This window comes from Clarias gariepinus, chromosome 26 (assembly GCF_024256425.1).
Source record: "Clarias gariepinus isolate MV-2021 ecotype Netherlands chromosome 26, CGAR_prim_01v2, whole genome shotgun sequence".
Lineage (NCBI taxonomy): Eukaryota > Metazoa > Chordata > Actinopteri > Siluriformes > Clariidae > Clarias > Clarias gariepinus.
Genome location: NC_071125.1, coordinates 10,245,812 through 10,263,868, shown reverse-complemented (window position 1 = coordinate 10,263,868; position 18,057 = coordinate 10,245,812). Strand labels below are relative to the sequence as shown.

Below are 18,057 nucleotides of genomic sequence, written 5' to 3'. Positions count from 1 at the left end.
TATCATTGTTCTGTCAAATGTCCGTTTTCAATTCTGTTTGTGTGCATGTTAAATGATTTACTTTATTCATTTACTTCTTTGTGCTATTTAAAGTACTTGTTGCTGCAAGCAGAAACACAAAAATCAAAGTAGCAAAAAAAAAATTTTTTTTTAGTTTGTCTTAAAGGAAATTAGCGTTGTTTTAATGTAAGAGAAGTACTCTTTAACTACTGGACATTATGAAATGCTTAATGTCTAGAAAGTATTTAGCAATTTTTTTCTAATTACAGTAGAAACAGTGAATGTATACATTTAAAATATTTCATTTGCAAAATGTGTATTTATGTGGTAAAGGGGAATAAAATGAGTTAGAACAGCCTGCTAGCACTCTAGACTTCTATGCCACAGTGTCAAAATGGACTTTAAAATAGAATGTTCTTTAATGTTGGTATTTTGTAAAAGATTTTTTTATCTGTATGTATTCAATGTAATTTATACTTTGTACTTGCTACATGTTCTTGCTAAATGCTATAAACATTCACATTCTACACATTTTATAATAAACACAATATGATAAAATAGTAAATGCATCATTTATTGCTTAATAATCCTGGATATATTTATACACAGGGATATGCAGTTATTGTTTTTAGGCTGGTCACAAAGTAGCTTTGTTTTTAGGCCATCATTTATGCACATTAACATAATTTACATTTGGAAATGATAAACAAATGTGAAAACCAAAGAGCAGCCTAAAACTGAGATGAAGAAGGATACAGAGGTTAATCTTTATCCATGTGATGCTGATATGTGGAAAAAGAAAGTCATTAACATATACAGTAAGATTGTTAGGGTCATGGCTTGGGCTTATCTCTCTGCTTCTCTAATGGACTGTGGTTCAGTAGTGCAAAAACTCAAGTACATTTAGTAGGGGTAAGAGTATTAAGCACAATGTGAGGCAAAATGGTTAATGACGTATGTCTGCTTCTACTATAAGTCTTTGTAAAGATTAAGGTTTTAAAAAACGTTATATTTAGCAAATAAATACCACACAACGCGAAAAAACACTAACATACACATAAAGTGAAGTACACTCATTTAAAACGGACCAAAAACGCTCGTTCCCTATCATTCTAATTTAAAAAGCGCCAGCCATGGTGTGTGTCTGTGGGCGTGGTAAAATGACGTAGGTGCAGAACGTAATAATATGCGTGTTGATATTCGTCACGTACTATTCTTATGTTTTACCGTTGTGCGTTTTCTATTTAAATTGCTTATATTCATTATAAAAAAAATTCAACAGTCAAGCGTCGATAACAAGAATAAGTCCAATAATCTTTTAAAAACGTTTGCAAAAACATATCTTCCCATGATTCTTCGCGGCAGTAACTCGCCGCAAAATAACATAAATCTCTGAAAGAAGTAAACAAAAAGGACGAAAACGTTGTAACCTTTAAATTGCGTTACACCTATTTATTATAATAACACCCAACATATAAAGCACAATAAAACCACCATCATATAGTCGATTGTCACGATCTCTTGGTTTAAATACCATGGTGGAGAGTTCGGTTTACCGGTTGGTCCGAAGGCAGTAGGTGTTTTCAATTGATTGCGATGGTCAGTTTCAGAATCCTCGTTTCTTCTCTCCCTTCTCCCTCTGCCGGCCTTGACCAACTTTTGTTAAAAAAGAAAAATACAACTATGTACTGTGACTTTTTAAAATTTAGTAGCAAATGTCAAAACCTTTCCACAGCTTACATTATAAGTGAAATGTTACACTGATTAAAAAATACTGCTTTTGGCCTATTAAGCACTAAATGGTCTCGTGCCCCGGTACCTGAGTGAACTGCTAGAGTTTTATGCAGCTACAGGAGGGAGCAGATCTTTTTCCTAAATCCTAAATTCAAGAAATAGCCTTCCACTCTCGTTGTTTAAGTCTTGGCTGAAAACTCATAATTTTTTTTAACCAAGCCTTTCGTGAAAAGATTTATATTAGAAAAAGGGGGGACTTATGGACATAGAGATTTATGGTAAATTAGTATGTTTGAGTATATATTTTAAATCCTGTAAAGCTTTTTCTAATTTAATTCAATCGGACAGTGTGGTGGCCAGTTCATGTGTGAAAACAATTCCTTGTGCTACTTGAACCACTCTTTCACAGTGTGAGTTCTGGTAGATGTTTGCGCATCATGCAGTATATTCAGGTGACCTCAAGACTTGATCCACTAAACCAACACCAGATCATAACACTGACTAGAGGGACGATGGGTACATCATCATGACACGCGTCATGTGCCTCCCTTCTTACCCTTATGCACCCATGGCTCTAAAACAGGGTAGTCTGAAGTCATCAGACAATTAACCTGTGAGTAAACCAGTTTTAGTAGTAACCATGTCACTCTCTAATAAATAAATACAATAAAAAAATAAATCAGTGCCAATTTTGCCTTCAAGTGGAAAATCCTTCTCAAAACAGAGGTGGATGTCTAAGGCTCATTAGAGCAGCAGTTTTCATGAAATAATGAAGTTTCCTCCTGATGCTGCATTGATTTGTCTAGGGTGTTTATCACTAGGTGCTAGTTTTTTGTATTATTTATCCTTTATTAACATAAGATAAATTTAGCAGTTTGTTAAACAGTCTGCAGTTAAATACATATGTAAAGGTATATTATGTATCGTCAAAGGTTTTATTGCTTTTATTTGTATTCTATTTATAGAGCTTTTGCCTAATTTTTACAGTCTTTGTGTAACACAGAATCAATACATCAAGTTTAGTTAAGTAATGTGTCCCAAAGGACTGTACATTTCTAGTTCTTATTCTAGTTCTCATTTGATGTGCTGGAAGCAGGACAACCAGGCAAGCACAGGAGAAACTTTAATAAAGGCCAAATTGTGATGACTAGGTCAGAGCAACTGCACACAGCAGATCTTGAGAGGTGTCTTAGTATTTAGAGGCTAGTACATACCGAAAGTTGTCCAATGAAGGACAACCCGTGAACTTGCAACAGGGTCATGGGAGCCCAAGACTCACTGATGTACAGTATGTTGGGAAAAAAGGCTAGCCTGGTGATTGTTTAGTCACACATGTGTAGTAGAAAATACTAAACATTTACAAACTCAATTGATTCAGAGCAGAGCAAAAAAATAAAAAAATATGATGTGAATAGACATGGATCAGCTGGTAACGTCTTCTTGTCAGATACCACAGAACACCTTCGTCTTGTTTAGTCAGGGCTGATTTGGGTACACAAGGGTGGGGTGAGCTACACAATATTAGGCAGGTAAATTTAATGTTATGGCTGATGATTAGTGTACACAAACAATTACTTTAATATCCAATTAAATTGTTTGATTATTTAAATGCAAATTATATATATATATGTATGTATGTATATATATATACTCACCTAAAGGATTATTAGGAACACCTGTTCAATTTCTCATTAATGCAATTATCTAATCAACCAATCACATGGCAGTTGCTTCAATGCATTTAGGGGTGTGGTCCTGGTCAAGACAATCTCCTGAACTCCAAACTGAATGTCAGAATGGGAAAGAAAGGTGATTTAAGCAATTTTGAGCGTGGCATGGTTGTTGGTGCCAGACGGGCCGGTCTGAGTATTTTACAATCTGCTTAGTTACTGGGATTTTAACGCACAACCATTTCTAGGGTTTACAAAGAATGGTGTGAAAAGGGAAAAACATCCAGTATGCAGCAGTCCTGTGGGCGAAAATGCCTTGTTGATGCTAGAGGTCAGAGGAGAATGGGCCAACTGATTCAAGCTGATAAAAGAGAAACTTTGACTGAAATAACCACTCGTTACAACCGAGGTACGCAGCAAAGCATTTGTGAAGCCACAACACGCACAACCTTGAGGCGGATGGGCTACAGCAGAAGCAGAAGACCCCACCGGGTACCACTCATCTCCACTACAAATAGGAAAAAGAGGCTACAATTTGCACGAGCTCACCAAAATTGGACAGTTGAAGACTAGAAAAATGTTGCCTGGTCTGAGTTCAAATGGTAGAGTCAGAATTTGGCATAAACAGAATAAGAACATGGATCCATCATGCCTTGTTACCACTGTGCAGGCTGGTGGTAAGGGTGTAATGGTGTGGGGGATGTTTTCTTGGCACACTTTAGGCCCCTTAGTGCCAGTTGGGCATCGTTTAAATGCCACGGGCTACCTGAGCATTGTTTCTGACCATGTTCATCCCTTTATGACCACCATGTACCGATCCTCTGATGGCTACTTCCAGCAGGATAATGCACCATGTCACAAAGCTCGAATCATTTCAAATTGGTTTCCTGAACATAATGAGTTCACTGTACTAAAATGGCCCCCACAGTCACCAGATCTCAACCCAATAGAGCATCTTTGGGATGTGGTGGAACGAGAGCTTTGTGCCCTGGATGTGCATTTCACAAATCTCCGTCAACTGCAAGATGCTATCCTGCCAATGTTTTTAGAGAATGCTTTCAGCACCTTGTTGAATCAATGCCACGTAGAATTAAGGCAGTTCTGAAGGCGAAAGGGGATCAAACACTGTATTAGTATAGCGTTCCTAATAATCTTTTAGGTGAGTGTGTATGTATGTGTGTGTGTGTATATATATATATATATATATATATATATATATAAAAACACACATACACGGTATATATGAAATTCAGCACAAAAGTCTAGCAAGACTCAATAAGAGACTCTTTTTTTTTTCCCTCAATGAATTAATTTTACTGCAAAGTTTGCAAGATGACACAAATGCACAAATAAATAAAGGCATGATATATCCAAACTTTTGTACAAAAAAAAAAAGTCTGTATGTAAAGGTCTAATGCATCAATTTCTGCCACAAAAAAGGTGTTAGACAAAATAGTGTAAATGATAAAATAATCTATGAGCCCCTATTCTGAATAGACATGGCTTTCTCTTCTCTGTATCCTTTTAGAAGTTGGTTGATGAGGTTCAGTTCATGTGCACGTTTAACAGGAAACAAGGGCGGGAATGGGTTGCCTTTATACTCGAGGACAGCCATAGCAGCGCGGTCCAGGTTTTCCCTGTTTGGAATACGGGCCATCAGTGTATATCCACCGGACTGGTTTGCAAACCTTGGAGCAAGTACTTTAAAAAGCTTAGGAATCAGATCTTTTTCCTGGAAAAAAGGACATTTAATTTATTAGAGCAATGTATAACTACAGTTATTAAATCACACTTTCACTTTTCACTTTTCACACTTTTTAAAATTAAAAATAAACAAGCAGTACATACCGTTAACCAGAACTCTGCCATGTCCATCGATTTCTTATTGGTATCTCCAATTTTTGCATAATCAATTAACTGGAAAGACAGATAAAATGAAAATACAATTAACCACAAAGAAAGAATATTTTTTATTGTTTCCTCTCATAAACATTTATTGTACAGCTAAATGTGCTGATATTTAGTATCACAGTTTTTATCAATCTATGTCTGTGTTCGTTACATAATTTTTACTCTACTAATAATCTGTTAGCCTGAAACTGTTGCTTCTATGAGCCGTCATTCTGTGCATTGCATTCGTCGCAATTCATTCATTTAGCTGTTTCTTCTTTGGAAACTATTTACAAAAGAAATATCACACTTGAAATTTCAATCCTGCTACCGAACAAAATATCTGCACCTGCTGATATTCAGGATAACAGCATGCTTGCTTATATAAAACTGCTTGACTGTATAGTGATTACGGGTCTCGTATAATATCTTGGGCCATCTTCATTCCAGAGACTAACATGCGTCCTGGGAGATCAGATCACAAGTGGACAGCGCACTTGGGAGATGTTGTGATACAGACAGCCATAAAAAAGAAAGTAAGTGTGTTAGAAAGTCTGGCTAGAAAACGTCCACTTTGTTTGGTTGTTTATTGTAGGCATTTCTCATCTCATTTGTCTAGAAGTTTTCGTTAGCACAATTGACACTGTGACCGAGTTAAATACAGAAGCAGATTACAATGTACGAAATATAATCGTAGGCTGTCACTGGAGACGCACTGATAATGCCAGGTGTGTCATGATTGTTTACTTGTGATCCGATCACCTGGGATGCATCCTGGTTGTGCAAAGAACCTTAACATTTCCAAATCAGGTTACACAACCTTAGTAGTGTTTATTATTGGTACTCATTGGCATTTCTAACAACACTGTGTTTTGAGAAAGCAGGAAAACAGTTAGGACTAGGGTTTGCACTGCAACATGCGCAAGCATCACATCTCATTAAAACAGATGTGATATAATATCAAACAGCAGAAAGAGGATTAATAATCCTTTTTCTGCCAGTAAAATCATACAAGTTGTCTGTAACTTTATATTGTCTATATCATCTTGAGGTTTTATTAAACGAACACAAAAAACTCTATAGTCTTTCTTTTTCAGTGTACCATTTACTTGTGAGTTAGCAGTGCTTCTTACCTATCTGAAGTAGCATGTGCTGTTACCTAAGCTTGACAGATAGCGTCACAACTTTTCCCTGTCCAGTTAGATAGCTGACCTTTAACTCTATACACTCATGAATTTTAACTTCAACTAATTTGCGAGAACAGTCAAAAATCTTTGAACGCCTTTTAATTTTTCAAATGACCATCACTGACACTCTTAGCTACAGTATGTATTATGATTTATCTAGCTTTACATATATTACCTTAAAAGCAGTTTCTCCAAAGCTTTATTTTACATGATTAAATGCATTTGCGGAAGAAATGCTACTAATTGACCTCCATCTTTGTCCAGTCGACAATAATAATTTTCATAACGGAAATGCACCACTTGTGTTTATAGTTTTACTTTGTTTCTTATAATTAGGTTTGTCCTGGAAGCATAGGGTGTTTTTTACTTTGAGGGCTTAGTGGAAACCGACTGAGCTCGTTAGTGGTGAGAAGCACTGTTTATTGAAAGACTGATTAAAAAACTAAAACATGTTAACATAGACAGACGAGAAGCAGTTTTCCAAGTTGTTTTTCTCTGACAGATGATGCATGAGGGTTAGTCACTCTGATTATGTTAAAACTCCTGTTGGCCGCACGGTCTTATTAGCGCTTTCCGTTCAAGTCTTCCCATTTACTGCGGTGCAGGTGTAAACGTGTTACATCAGTTCATTCGTAACTACGGTACGAGCAGAATGGGACGCCCAACTTGTAATTTGCCCGAAAGAAAAGCAGCAGGCAGTGATTTGTTTTTTGTGTTCTGAGGGTGCACCTGATCCTGAAATAATTCACTGAAAGAGCATAAACAGAAGTGTTTGGATATCTCTGCAAACTAAATTTGGACGGATACTCCTAAGAAGATGAAAGTCGACCAAGAAAAAGTTTAAATGCCAACCATCAGCTGGAAAATTTATCGTTTTCTGGAATTCTTAATGGCCAGTACTGACACATTATCAGGAAAAAGTCTGAATAATCAGTATGGCTTGTTACAGTGAGATACTTATGAGCTGAAGCCTAAACTTGTTATTATTAGAAAATGAGCATGACAATGCAAAAACTTTGCTTTGTGTTGTCAAAGCGTCCTCCCTATAGCCCTGATACTCCATTGGACCTGTTCGGTCCTCAGAAAGCAGCCCTACGAGGACTGAAGATTCACTGCAGATGATTAAGTGAAGACTGCGAGTTTAGAAATATTTAAGAAATGTACGATAGCATATCGAATCGGCATATTTCTGAAATCGTGATACTTAAGATTAAATCGCGATACAAATCGAATCGGCACCTAGGTTTGGTGATTATATTATATCGATTATATCGTGCCAGGTGATTCCCGTGAGCTCTTACCTTTTCAGCGTAAAATCGAACCTCGTCGGCTCGGGCTCGTGTAGTCTCGATCCTCTCATGTCGCACTAAACCCGTCAGGATGTTCCGCAGAATGTTGATCCGTGACTCCGGCCCGAGGCCAATCCGCCGGGCCACGCGCCCGTGCGAGATGAGCGCGCGAACACTGAGACGCATTTCGGGAAGGTAGTTTGAAGGACAAAACCTCAAGGAAACACTTCGCAGATTTGGATTAAACTATGGATATATAATCATATGTGGCAAATGTCAAACATACGTATTCGATATTTCCACGTAAATGCTAATAAAACTTAATATAACTAATTTAAAGCGCTTTACAGTGACAGCAGAATTACATGCACGTTCTTTACGCTGCGCATGCGCATCATCGTACCGTTTTCTGCGACTTGGTGGTGGGTGTCATGGAACTGTTTTGCGTTTTACCGCCACCTACTGGTCTGGATTGTGGGAACCACTGTCAAGACTATTTTTTATCTTTATTCTATTCATCTGCCCTGTTTTTATTTAGCATATAAATAATGCACTTATATATCTGCCCAATACTTATTTCTTTTAAATTATTGAAGTTAACTTACACAGTTATATACTGGTTGAAGTGTTCCTCTCTGACTGACAACACAGCCACCCATAATATGTTTTACCTTTATTACAATAGTGTCCCACTCACAAAGTGAAAACATTGGTGATTTGTTTTTATTCCTATCTGTTACTTTTTTTAATCCAACTTTCGTTGGGTGTAAAAAAAAAAATGTTTTCAACGTAAAATTACAATTATACACTATGGTACCAGTGCACCATTATGGTTTATTTTCATAATTTTTTTTTCCTAGTTCCTAGTTTTAACTTTAGTACATGTAATATTTGTTTTTCTTTGAATTGAATTCTATCCCTATTTTTAGTAACGATATATGACTTTTATTTTGAAAAACTAAAGAGAAACAACCGGCATAAATCAGGAAGTAACTTAACCAGGAAGTTAATTTACACAATGATTATAATGCATCTGTTACATTTACTTAAATATAGTTATTTATAGATTACTTAAACATGAATCTGGTCGATATTTTAAAGCTGAGCCCACTGGCGGCGAAGGCGAGGCGAGCCATTGAAATAAACACAAATTTCTTTTAATTGTTTTTATTAACTTATAGTGTGTGTGAATGAGAGAGAGAGAGAGAGAGTAAGCGTTAGATTATGTCACGTGACAGCATGTTTTTATTCCATCTAATGAATTTTTGGACGCTGCATGGCGTCGCATTTGTCGTACGTTTATTTTTTGTTGCCTTTGGGATTTATCAAGACAAAATCATGGAGGTCAAATACACTGACATCGACTTCCACGTCTTCATGGACGGAGCCAGACTAGTAACTCAGGTGAGTTTCTCTGTAGGAACAGTGATAACCAACAGTAACCGTCAGTTGGTATTTTAGGACACGAAAGTCAGCTGTTCTGGAATAGTTCATGTAAAAACAGTATAGTTCAGTGCAATTGCAAAATCCATCAAGCATCATGATGAAACTGTCTCTCTTGAAGACCATCAGAGAAAAGCAAGACCAAAACTTACCTCTGCTGCAGAGGAGAAGTTTATTTAAAGTTCCCAGCCTCAGAAATCACCAATTAACAAACAGCACCTCAAAGTAGAGCTATTATAAAGGCTTTGGATTATGTACTTTGAAACACGGACACAACTGAAACAGAAACAGTTGTGTGGATGGCTTAAAACCGGGTGAGGAACAGCCAAACTCTGCTACTAAGGTGAGATTTTGGAAGACAGTTCCATGTCACAGGTCAAACCTCAAGTCTGGCCAGTAGTGGTCTTTAGGGAAGAATCATGGCCCATAAACCATACCTCTGAGGCGGGAACAAGGCTAGGTGACTCAGCTGTGAGGCATGGTGAAGGTTCCTTGCAAGTTTGGCGCTGCATTTCTGCAAATGGAGTTTGAGATCTGGTCAAGATTAATGGCGTCCTCAATGCTGAGAAATACAAGCAGATACTTATCCATCATGCAATACCATCAGGGAGGTGTCGAATTCTATTCCACAGCAGGACAACGACCCTGAACATACACCCAATGTCATTAAGAACTATTTTCAGTGTAGAAAAGAACAAGGAGTCCTGGAATTGGTTTGACCCCCACTAGGCCCTAATCTCAACATCACTATCTGGGATTAAATGAAAGGACAGAGGGATCTGAGGCAGATTACATCCTCAGGAGGTCTCTGGTCGATGTTTGGAACAACCTTCCTGGCTGGTTCTTTCAAAAACTCTGTGCAAGTGTACCTAAAAGTATTGATGGTAATTCTGGTTTTGCAGGCAAATGTTGGTCACACCAAAAACTGATTTGATTTGGAATTCTCTTATGTTCATCTATTTTCCATTTTGTTAATTGATAAAAAAAAAAAAAAACTCTTCTATTTTTGAAAGCATTCATGTTTTACAGTATTTATTTTTTTAATCTGTAAAAATTTTGCACAGTTCTGTTTGTTATTCTTATGTTATAGAAATTGAATGCTTTGAAACATTCTTTTAATTATATTAATTTTGCTATTATTCTTTTAGGGTGAGTCTCCATACAACAGGTCCACCTACCGGTATACACCCCTTCTGGCCTGGATGTTATCTCCTAGCATCTACTTGACCTCTTGTTTTGGAAAGTTGCTTTTTGTGATTTGTGATGTCCTCTCCGGTGTCCTATTATACCACATATTGACCCATCGAGGTTTATCCAGGGATGCAGCATGCCGCTTCTCAGCTCTCTGGCTTCTGAATCCTTTACCAATTGGTGTATCGACGCGTGGGAATGCTGAAGCACTGTTAGCCATTTTGGTTCTGTCTACTCTCCTGTCTTTACAACTAAAGAGACATTTGACAGCTGCGATTCTCTATGGTCTCTCTGTCCATATGAAAATCTATACAGTAATATACGCCCTCCCCATCGCCCTCTATATATCAAACCGCAAGGAACTGATGACACGAAACAGGGGTGTTTTTAGGGTTATCCAAAGACTTCTCAGCATCGAGCTGGCTCTATTTGCTGTCATTGCAGGAGCTGTGTTTCTTGGACTGACTTTGATTTTCTATTACATGTAAGTTAAAATAAGGTTGGTGGGGGGTAAAGACTATAGCCAACTGGGGCATCTTAGCAGAGCAAAAAAATTGGCTGGTGATGCAACATTGCTTAATAGTTTGATATGAAAAATAAGATTGAAAGGTACACAATTTCTAGGGTAAAATTTCTCTTTATGTGTAGGTTAGAAAGCATTAGTCAGTAGCACAAATAATACTAAAGGGACATTATAGTCGGAAGTACAGTATTGCCAATACAAATGAAAAAAAATATCATTAAACCTGTTCTTACATCTCAGGGTAATTACTAGTGGCGACACGTTGGGTTAGTGATTAGCACTGTCACCTTTCACCTTAAGAGTTGGGGGTTTGAATCTGGTCTGCGTGCGTGGAGTGTGCATTTGTCATTCTAGGACATATTTGGGCTCCTTAGTTTCAGTAAAAAGAAATCTTATCGATAAAGCATACAAAGACGTTTGAAATAATTATGTTCAGCCAACCTTTTGGCCAATGAAAAGAAAACATGAGTGTGATGGTCAGGTGTCCAGATACTTTTGTCTAGATAGTGTGCCTTGCCACATGCACCACTCAAAGTTGTCGCCAGTCTGGCTTTGGCTTACTTTTAAGTTAGAGCTCACAACACTATATTCTTTTAACTTAGAATTGTTTTTTGTGGAGGTGATAGGTAATGTCAATGCTGTAGAAGAGCACAAAAGGATATAAATTTATCATAGCTGTCATGCTAAAGTAAAAGTTTTTAATTCCATAGTGTGGAGAATAAACCATGTTGGTGGTGGACAGTTCTGTAAATCTGCAAAATTTTTCTTTATGTCTCCTCCAGTGTTGTTAGAGTACTTTGATTACTTTTTTGATGTAGCGAGTAATCAAACGCGTTAGGACCGCCATTTACATACTCAGTTATTTAGTTACTTTTTCAAAAATGTAAACCGTTATTCAGACAATTTATGCAATCCGTGAGCCAGACAGCAGTCATTCCCAATCCGTTATTGTGTGTGTGTGAAAGTTGTCCTACAAGCCCCCGTCCCACTCTGTTTTTCCTGCTGTTATACCCCATCTCACCTATGCGGTTTGACTATCCAAGGGCTGACGCGAGGAAAGATGGAAACCTATCACAGTGCCAAAACTCGCAGTTAACAGATTATTGGCCAAACTTCGCTGAGTGATGATGGTAGAATAATTATAAAGGTCTTGACTGAAACAAAATGCATGAGGAATCACAAAGGAGTTTTATTTTCTGCAATGAAAACTGTACTCAAACTAGTTACTTTTATCAAAAAGTAACGCTGTCATGTAACTGATTACTTTTTAATGAAAAAAAATTTAGTTTTGTAATGTAATCACTCACTCACTCACTCATCTTCTATACCGCTTTACCCTGTATTTAGGGTTGCGGGGACCTGGAGCCTATCTTAGGAGACTTAGGGCACAAGGCGTGGTACATCCTGGATAGGGTGCCAATCCATCGCAGGGCACACACATACACACTCGCACTGACATTCACACACTACGGGCAATTTGGGAACGCCAATTAGCCTAACCTGCAGGTCTTTGGACTGTGGGAGTAAACCGGAGAACCCGGAGGAAACCCACCAAGCAAGGGGAGAACATTTAAACTCCATGCACACAGAGACGGGAATCAAGTCTGGCCGGGAATCAAACCCGGACCCTGGAGGTGCAAGGCGACAGTGCTAACTAGTACTTCACCATAATGTAATTAGTTACTTTAAAAAATAGCGTCCCCCAACACTGGTCTCTTCTACTTATTCTACTTATTCCACTTAAGAACAGCATTAGCTAACTAAGGAACTGTTCCAGGGTTAAACCCCAAATATCTTAAAATGGAAAGCTAGTGCACTATTTAGGGTGTAAAATCCTTAGTTCCGAATACAACAAATAGTGTTTTCTTTTTTTTTTAGGATTTTGAACGCAGCCTTGTGCTAGAGGCTGTTTAGATTTGTAGTTCGTGGTTGCCCTAAACAATGCACCAAAGTGAGTCATGAACCTGGAAGAAGATTGCACTCATGGTAACTAGCAGAAATGAAAGATCGAGACAAGACAGTTGAGAGGAAATTTTGAACAACTTGGAAGAAACTGCTAAGGAGAAAATGTGTTGTTGATTAAGCCGACATAATGTTAGAAGATGTGTTTTCTTGCTGAAAGTGGTACGTAACTGGTTTAGAATGTGGGTTTTTGTCAGACAGCTACTCTCCCTGCTTTCTAGTACTGCATCCACAAGAGGATATAGAATGCTCGCAGTATCATCGGGTGATCGCTAGTTGGATTCCCGGGTGATGCTGTAGCCTCTCGCAGCTGGAGGACTAGAGAAAAGCTGATTGGCCGAGCTCTCTCAGCAGGGTGGGATGGAAGGCACTTCGCTCTCATGTCAATCACGGCTCTACAGCCAAACATGGGCATGTGTAAGCTCATGCAAGTGGGTAGCGCTGTCCTCCGAGTGTGTTACGCCGCCCCCAACAGTGCATAAGCGAGCAGTTCGAAAAGATGCAGTCGGCTTGCGCTACATGGTTCGGAGAAAACACATGATAGTCTTTGGCCCTCTCTGACTGGCAGTAGTAGCTAGTAGGAGTCTAGTAATGGGTGGGAATCGGATATAACTAAATTTCGGGAGATAAAAAAGAAAACATAATTTAATCATAAATACCCCAGTATTTATATAAAACACTTTTTTTTGTAGAGATAATGTCAGTTGTTGTTTGTTAAAAACTGATTAATCAAATCCTGTAAATTCTCTATTCATTTTTTTTTTTTAGGTATGGCTGGAATTTCCTCCAAGAAACCTACCTCTACCACTTAACAAGACGGGACATTCGTCATAATTTTTCCCCATACTTCTACATGTTTTACTTAACAGTGGAGAGTGAATGGAGTTTTGTTTTGGGTTTAGTGACCTTCCTTCCCCAGGTTATTCTGTTGCTCTTTACCTCTCTGGCCTTCTATGCTGACTTGCCTCTCTGCTGCTTCCTCAACACAGCCCTTTTTGTCACCTTCAACAAAGTCTGCACCTCGCAGGTAACACATCCTGCTATACTTCCCAGTGACTTTGCAGAGCGTTATATTTAATTCTCCTTTCGCTCTTTGTGACAGAATGTATAATTCATTATTTTGTATGACTGCCCCTTATACAATACATTTCCGTAAACTGATTCTCCCGGACTGCTCTAAGCATAAAACAAGTTCTTATGGATCGATGCACAAAATATATTAATCAGACATTTAAAAAAGGAAAAAACTTTATACAGAGACAAACCTTTTTTGTGTAAAAGTTGATGCTATAAGATAAAAAATTCACACAAACCCACAATTAGACCAGCAATTATTTCTCAAATTAATTTACATGGGATTCAGAAAGTATGCAGATGCCATGCTATTTTACCCACTAGTTTAAACTTAATTGTCCGTTGTAATAAAATGAAAATATGCTGCCATCTTCAGGTCTCCTAAAAGATGTTTAATGGAGTTTAAGGCTGGGCTTTGCCTGGGCCGCTCAAGGACATTCAGGATTTTTTTCGAAGTGTTTTGGCTGTATGGTTAGAGTCGACGTTATGTGGAAAATTAACTGATAATGTGAACTGATGCTGACACTACTGTTTCACCAGAATGACTTGCCAGGTGATGTGCGATGCCTGTTTTTCATTAGACATAATGCTTGATGAGAGTCCAGTGTTCATCTCTTCAGACCAGAAAACTTTTCCACTTGTTTCCTAAGCTTTTTACATGCTGTTTAGCAAATTCCAAGCAGACTGCCATTTGCTTTTACTTCGCAATGGCTTCTGTCTTACCACTCTTCACTCACTCACTCATCGTCTGTATTCAGGGTCACAGGGACCTGGAGCCTATCCCAGGAGGCTTAGGGGGCAAGGCAGGGGACTCCCTGGATAGGGTGCCAATCCATCGCAGGGCACACACATAAACACACTACGGGCAATTTGGGAACGCCAATTAGCCTAACCTGCATATTTTTGGACTGTGGGAGGAAACGGGAGTACCCGGAGTAAACCCACCAGGCACAGGGAGCACCTGCAAGCTCCATGCACACAGAGGCGGGAATCGAGCCTGGCCGGGAATCGAACCCAGGCCCTGGAGGTGCAAGGCGGCAGTGCTGACCACTAGACCACCATGCCGCCCACCACTTTGCAATGAAGCCTAATTTATGGAGTGCTGCAGAGATGGTTGTCCATCCGACAGGTTCTCCCATCTCTGCACAGAAGCTCTTTTAGAGTACCTACTGGAAGCTTCAGTGACCAGGGTCATCCTTTCCTGGAAATGCAATTTGGCAGACAGACATAAGAGTCTGAAATACTGTAGGGATGCATAACTTGGCCCACATATAAGGCATATCATCATGGTGCTGGTTATCATCTTCCGTTTATTAGTTTTTCTTTCAAGTATCTAACTGTCAAAACTCTGTGATGCTTAATATTTGCCATTAAATGAGCATTAACAATTTTTACAGTATATTCATGATCGATCAACTGTATCCAATGTAAATCTTCAATGTAAAAAAAATATACCAATGTATCAAATAATACATGAATTTCCCTATTTCCATCTAACACAGATTTCTCTGTTGTTATCTTAAATATGTTTATAGAAGGTTTTCTCTCCATTGTGTTGTTGCAGTATTTCCTCTGGTACCTGTGTTTACTGCCGCTGGTCTTGCCACACCTGAGACTCACTATAAAGCAAGGGATTGGGCTACTCCTGTTGTGGTTTACTGGCCAGGTATGAAAAATGGTTAATGCTTTACATAAAAAAAAATTATAAAAAAAAATTCTAATAGCAGATTCAGAAAAACTGTTAAGAATCCAAGCAGTAACAGGCATTTTACATTTAATTTGAAGCAGTTATTTTCAATACAGATTGAAAGTATTACGCCAATATGTATACTCTCTACATCAGTCCAAAATTTTAATAGGATTACTAGATACAAGAAACTAGGATTAAAGCCAATAAATAGTTTAATTTATGTTTTTTAATTGTTTGTAAATATCCTGACTGTAACTTTAATTTATATATCTTTAAACTAGTTTTTATAAAAAAAATTCCCATAATGCACAATTAATGAAAGTGATTTGTGTGCACTATTAAGACCGTTTTTTTTTTTCATACCTTATGTGAGTTTTACGATTTTTTTCTTTATCTCCAAAGGGCTTGTGGTTGGCACCGGCTTACTACTTGGAATTTGAAGGACGCAATGCATTTGTGTTTATATGGCTTGCTGGCCTGCTGTTCCTTATCATTAATTCAGTGGTAATGGTCCAGATCATCAACAATTATATACCCAATACAGTGGGTCAACAAAGAAAGAAAATAAAAGAAAGAATGGATTAAATTAGATTGGATTCAACTTTATTGTCACTGCACATGTCTGTGCAAGGTAACGAAATACAGCTGAATGAATGAATAAACAAATAATTTAGCAAAAGTGTTTTTGAACGTCTGTTCATTTTGTTACATTTGTCTCTACTGCCCGGCAAAATGGCCTTAAACCAAATGAGAAAGCAGTCATTTTATTGGTAGGCAGTTTCTCAGTTTCTTGTTTAATTGTGTTATAAGCTAGTATCAAATAGGTGTCAAATGATGACTTTCTGTTTGTTTAAATTCAGATTTTTATGCTTGGTTTAGTTATTGGAGAAGAAAATCTGTGCCATCTTGGCTCCATAAAATCTGTTTCATAAAATACAGTCAGTTATTTTTGGAATTTAATGGGATGACAGAAAGAATTATTGACTGTAGTGATCATAAATAAGCCTTTATTTATTTATAGTCTTTGCTCTCAAAATTCCGTTATATAAACTCATGGACAAGTTTGAGTTTTATCCATGAGTTTTATGCTGACAGTGCTGATGTTCGTACTGGAGCTGCGGAGCTGGAGTCCTGCAGAGACATATCGGCTGGAGCTGAATGTTTCTGACATACAGTACATGGGGATTTTATACTTCCTCACATGGCAGCAGCAGGTGATGGGCATCCACCTAAATGAGGTTTATTACAGTTGATGCTCATGTAAGCCCATGTGCAGAGCGGAACTTGGTGTGGCTAAGAGAGAGTGCCTTAGAGTGGCCCTTGTACCCTTTTACTAGGTTTGGATAGCCTAGGTATATGTATATTTCTTTTTGGATCTTAGTATAAGAATTATTTAAGAAAGCTACATACTTCATCCCTATTTAACTCCTTTTGTCACTCAGACCTGGCAACTCTGGTCATAGTATATACTGTACTGTATATTTTGAATTTACACTGATCAGGTATACCATCAAAACTACTGACGGATAAAGTGAACAGCATTGTTTATCTCATTACAATGATACCTGTCAAGGAGTTGTGACACGGTATGTTTTACAGCTCGGTTCTTAAAGATAATCCGTTGGAATCGGGTCAGAGGATCCCTAAAACTGTAGGAATTACTCATGTATTTAGTGGCTAGTCACTTCCAGAAATCATCAAGAGAAGGATAACTTGTGAACCAGTGGCAGGGTAAATGAAGGCTGAATGGGCAGGAGAACTAGTTCATCTGGTTAGGTTGCACAGAACTAGTGGTACACACACTGCAATAAAAGTTAATGCTGGCTATGACAGAAACAACCTTAGAACACATAGTGGATTGCATTACCCATGCTGACCCTTTTCCAAGCACCGAAAGTGTCTACAATGAGTGCATGAGCTCTAGAACTGGCCCGTGGAGCAACAACAGAAGGTGGTTTGGTTTAATGAATTATGTTTCCTTGGGGAACAGATTGTACCAGGATGCACTGTGGGAAGAGGGCAAGCCAGCAGTGTTCTGCTGGGAAATGTTGAGTCGTGGCATTCGTGTGGATGTTATTTTGACACGTACACCCCTTTTTGGCAGTGGGCTGTTACAGCCACAAAACGAGCCCTTCTACACTGCCAGAATTGTTTCAGGAATGGTTTGACTAACATAACAAAGAATTTAAGGTGTTGACCTGGCCTTCTAATTGTTCTGGACAGAATCTGATCCGTGGGTGCTTCACATGGCATCTCACAGGTCTTAAAGGATCTCCTGCTAAGATCTTGGTGCCAGGTAGCACAGCACACCTTTAGAGGTCTTATGGAGGCCATGCCTTAACAGATCAGTGCTATATTGACTGCACACGGGGGACCTACACAATATTAGCCAGATGGTTTTAAT

At 38.4% G+C, this 18,057-nt stretch overlaps 2 protein-coding genes across 2 annotated transcripts; one reads left to right on the top strand and one right to left on the bottom strand.

Annotated features, from left to right (window-relative positions):
* Positions 1 to 4,641: 4,641 nt before the first annotated feature.
* On the bottom strand, positions 4,642 to 8,180 carry mrpl17 (mitochondrial ribosomal protein L17). The gene is made up of 3 exons (XM_053488049.1): positions 7,783 to 8,180; positions 5,253 to 5,321; positions 4,642 to 5,136 (listed from the first exon to the last, which is right to left on the bottom strand). The coding sequence occupies exons 1-3, from the start codon at positions 7,954 to 7,956 to the stop codon at positions 4,879 to 4,881; spliced, it is 501 nt and encodes a 166-aa protein (XP_053344024.1). The 5' UTR covers positions 7,957 to 8,180; the 3' UTR covers positions 4,642 to 4,878.
* Positions 8,181 to 8,758: 578 nt separating this feature from the next.
* pigm (phosphatidylinositol glycan anchor biosynthesis, class M) lies at positions 8,759 to 16,324 on the top strand. Its single transcript, XM_053487494.1, has 5 exons — positions 8,759 to 9,174; positions 10,362 to 10,888; positions 13,658 to 13,916; positions 15,528 to 15,629; positions 16,056 to 16,324. Exons 1-5 carry the CDS (start codon positions 8,995 to 8,997, stop codon positions 16,236 to 16,238), a joined length of 1,251 nt encoding a protein of 416 aa, XP_053343469.1. The 5' UTR covers positions 8,759 to 8,994; the 3' UTR covers positions 16,239 to 16,324.
* The last annotated feature ends 1,733 nt before the right edge of the window (positions 16,325 to 18,057 follow it).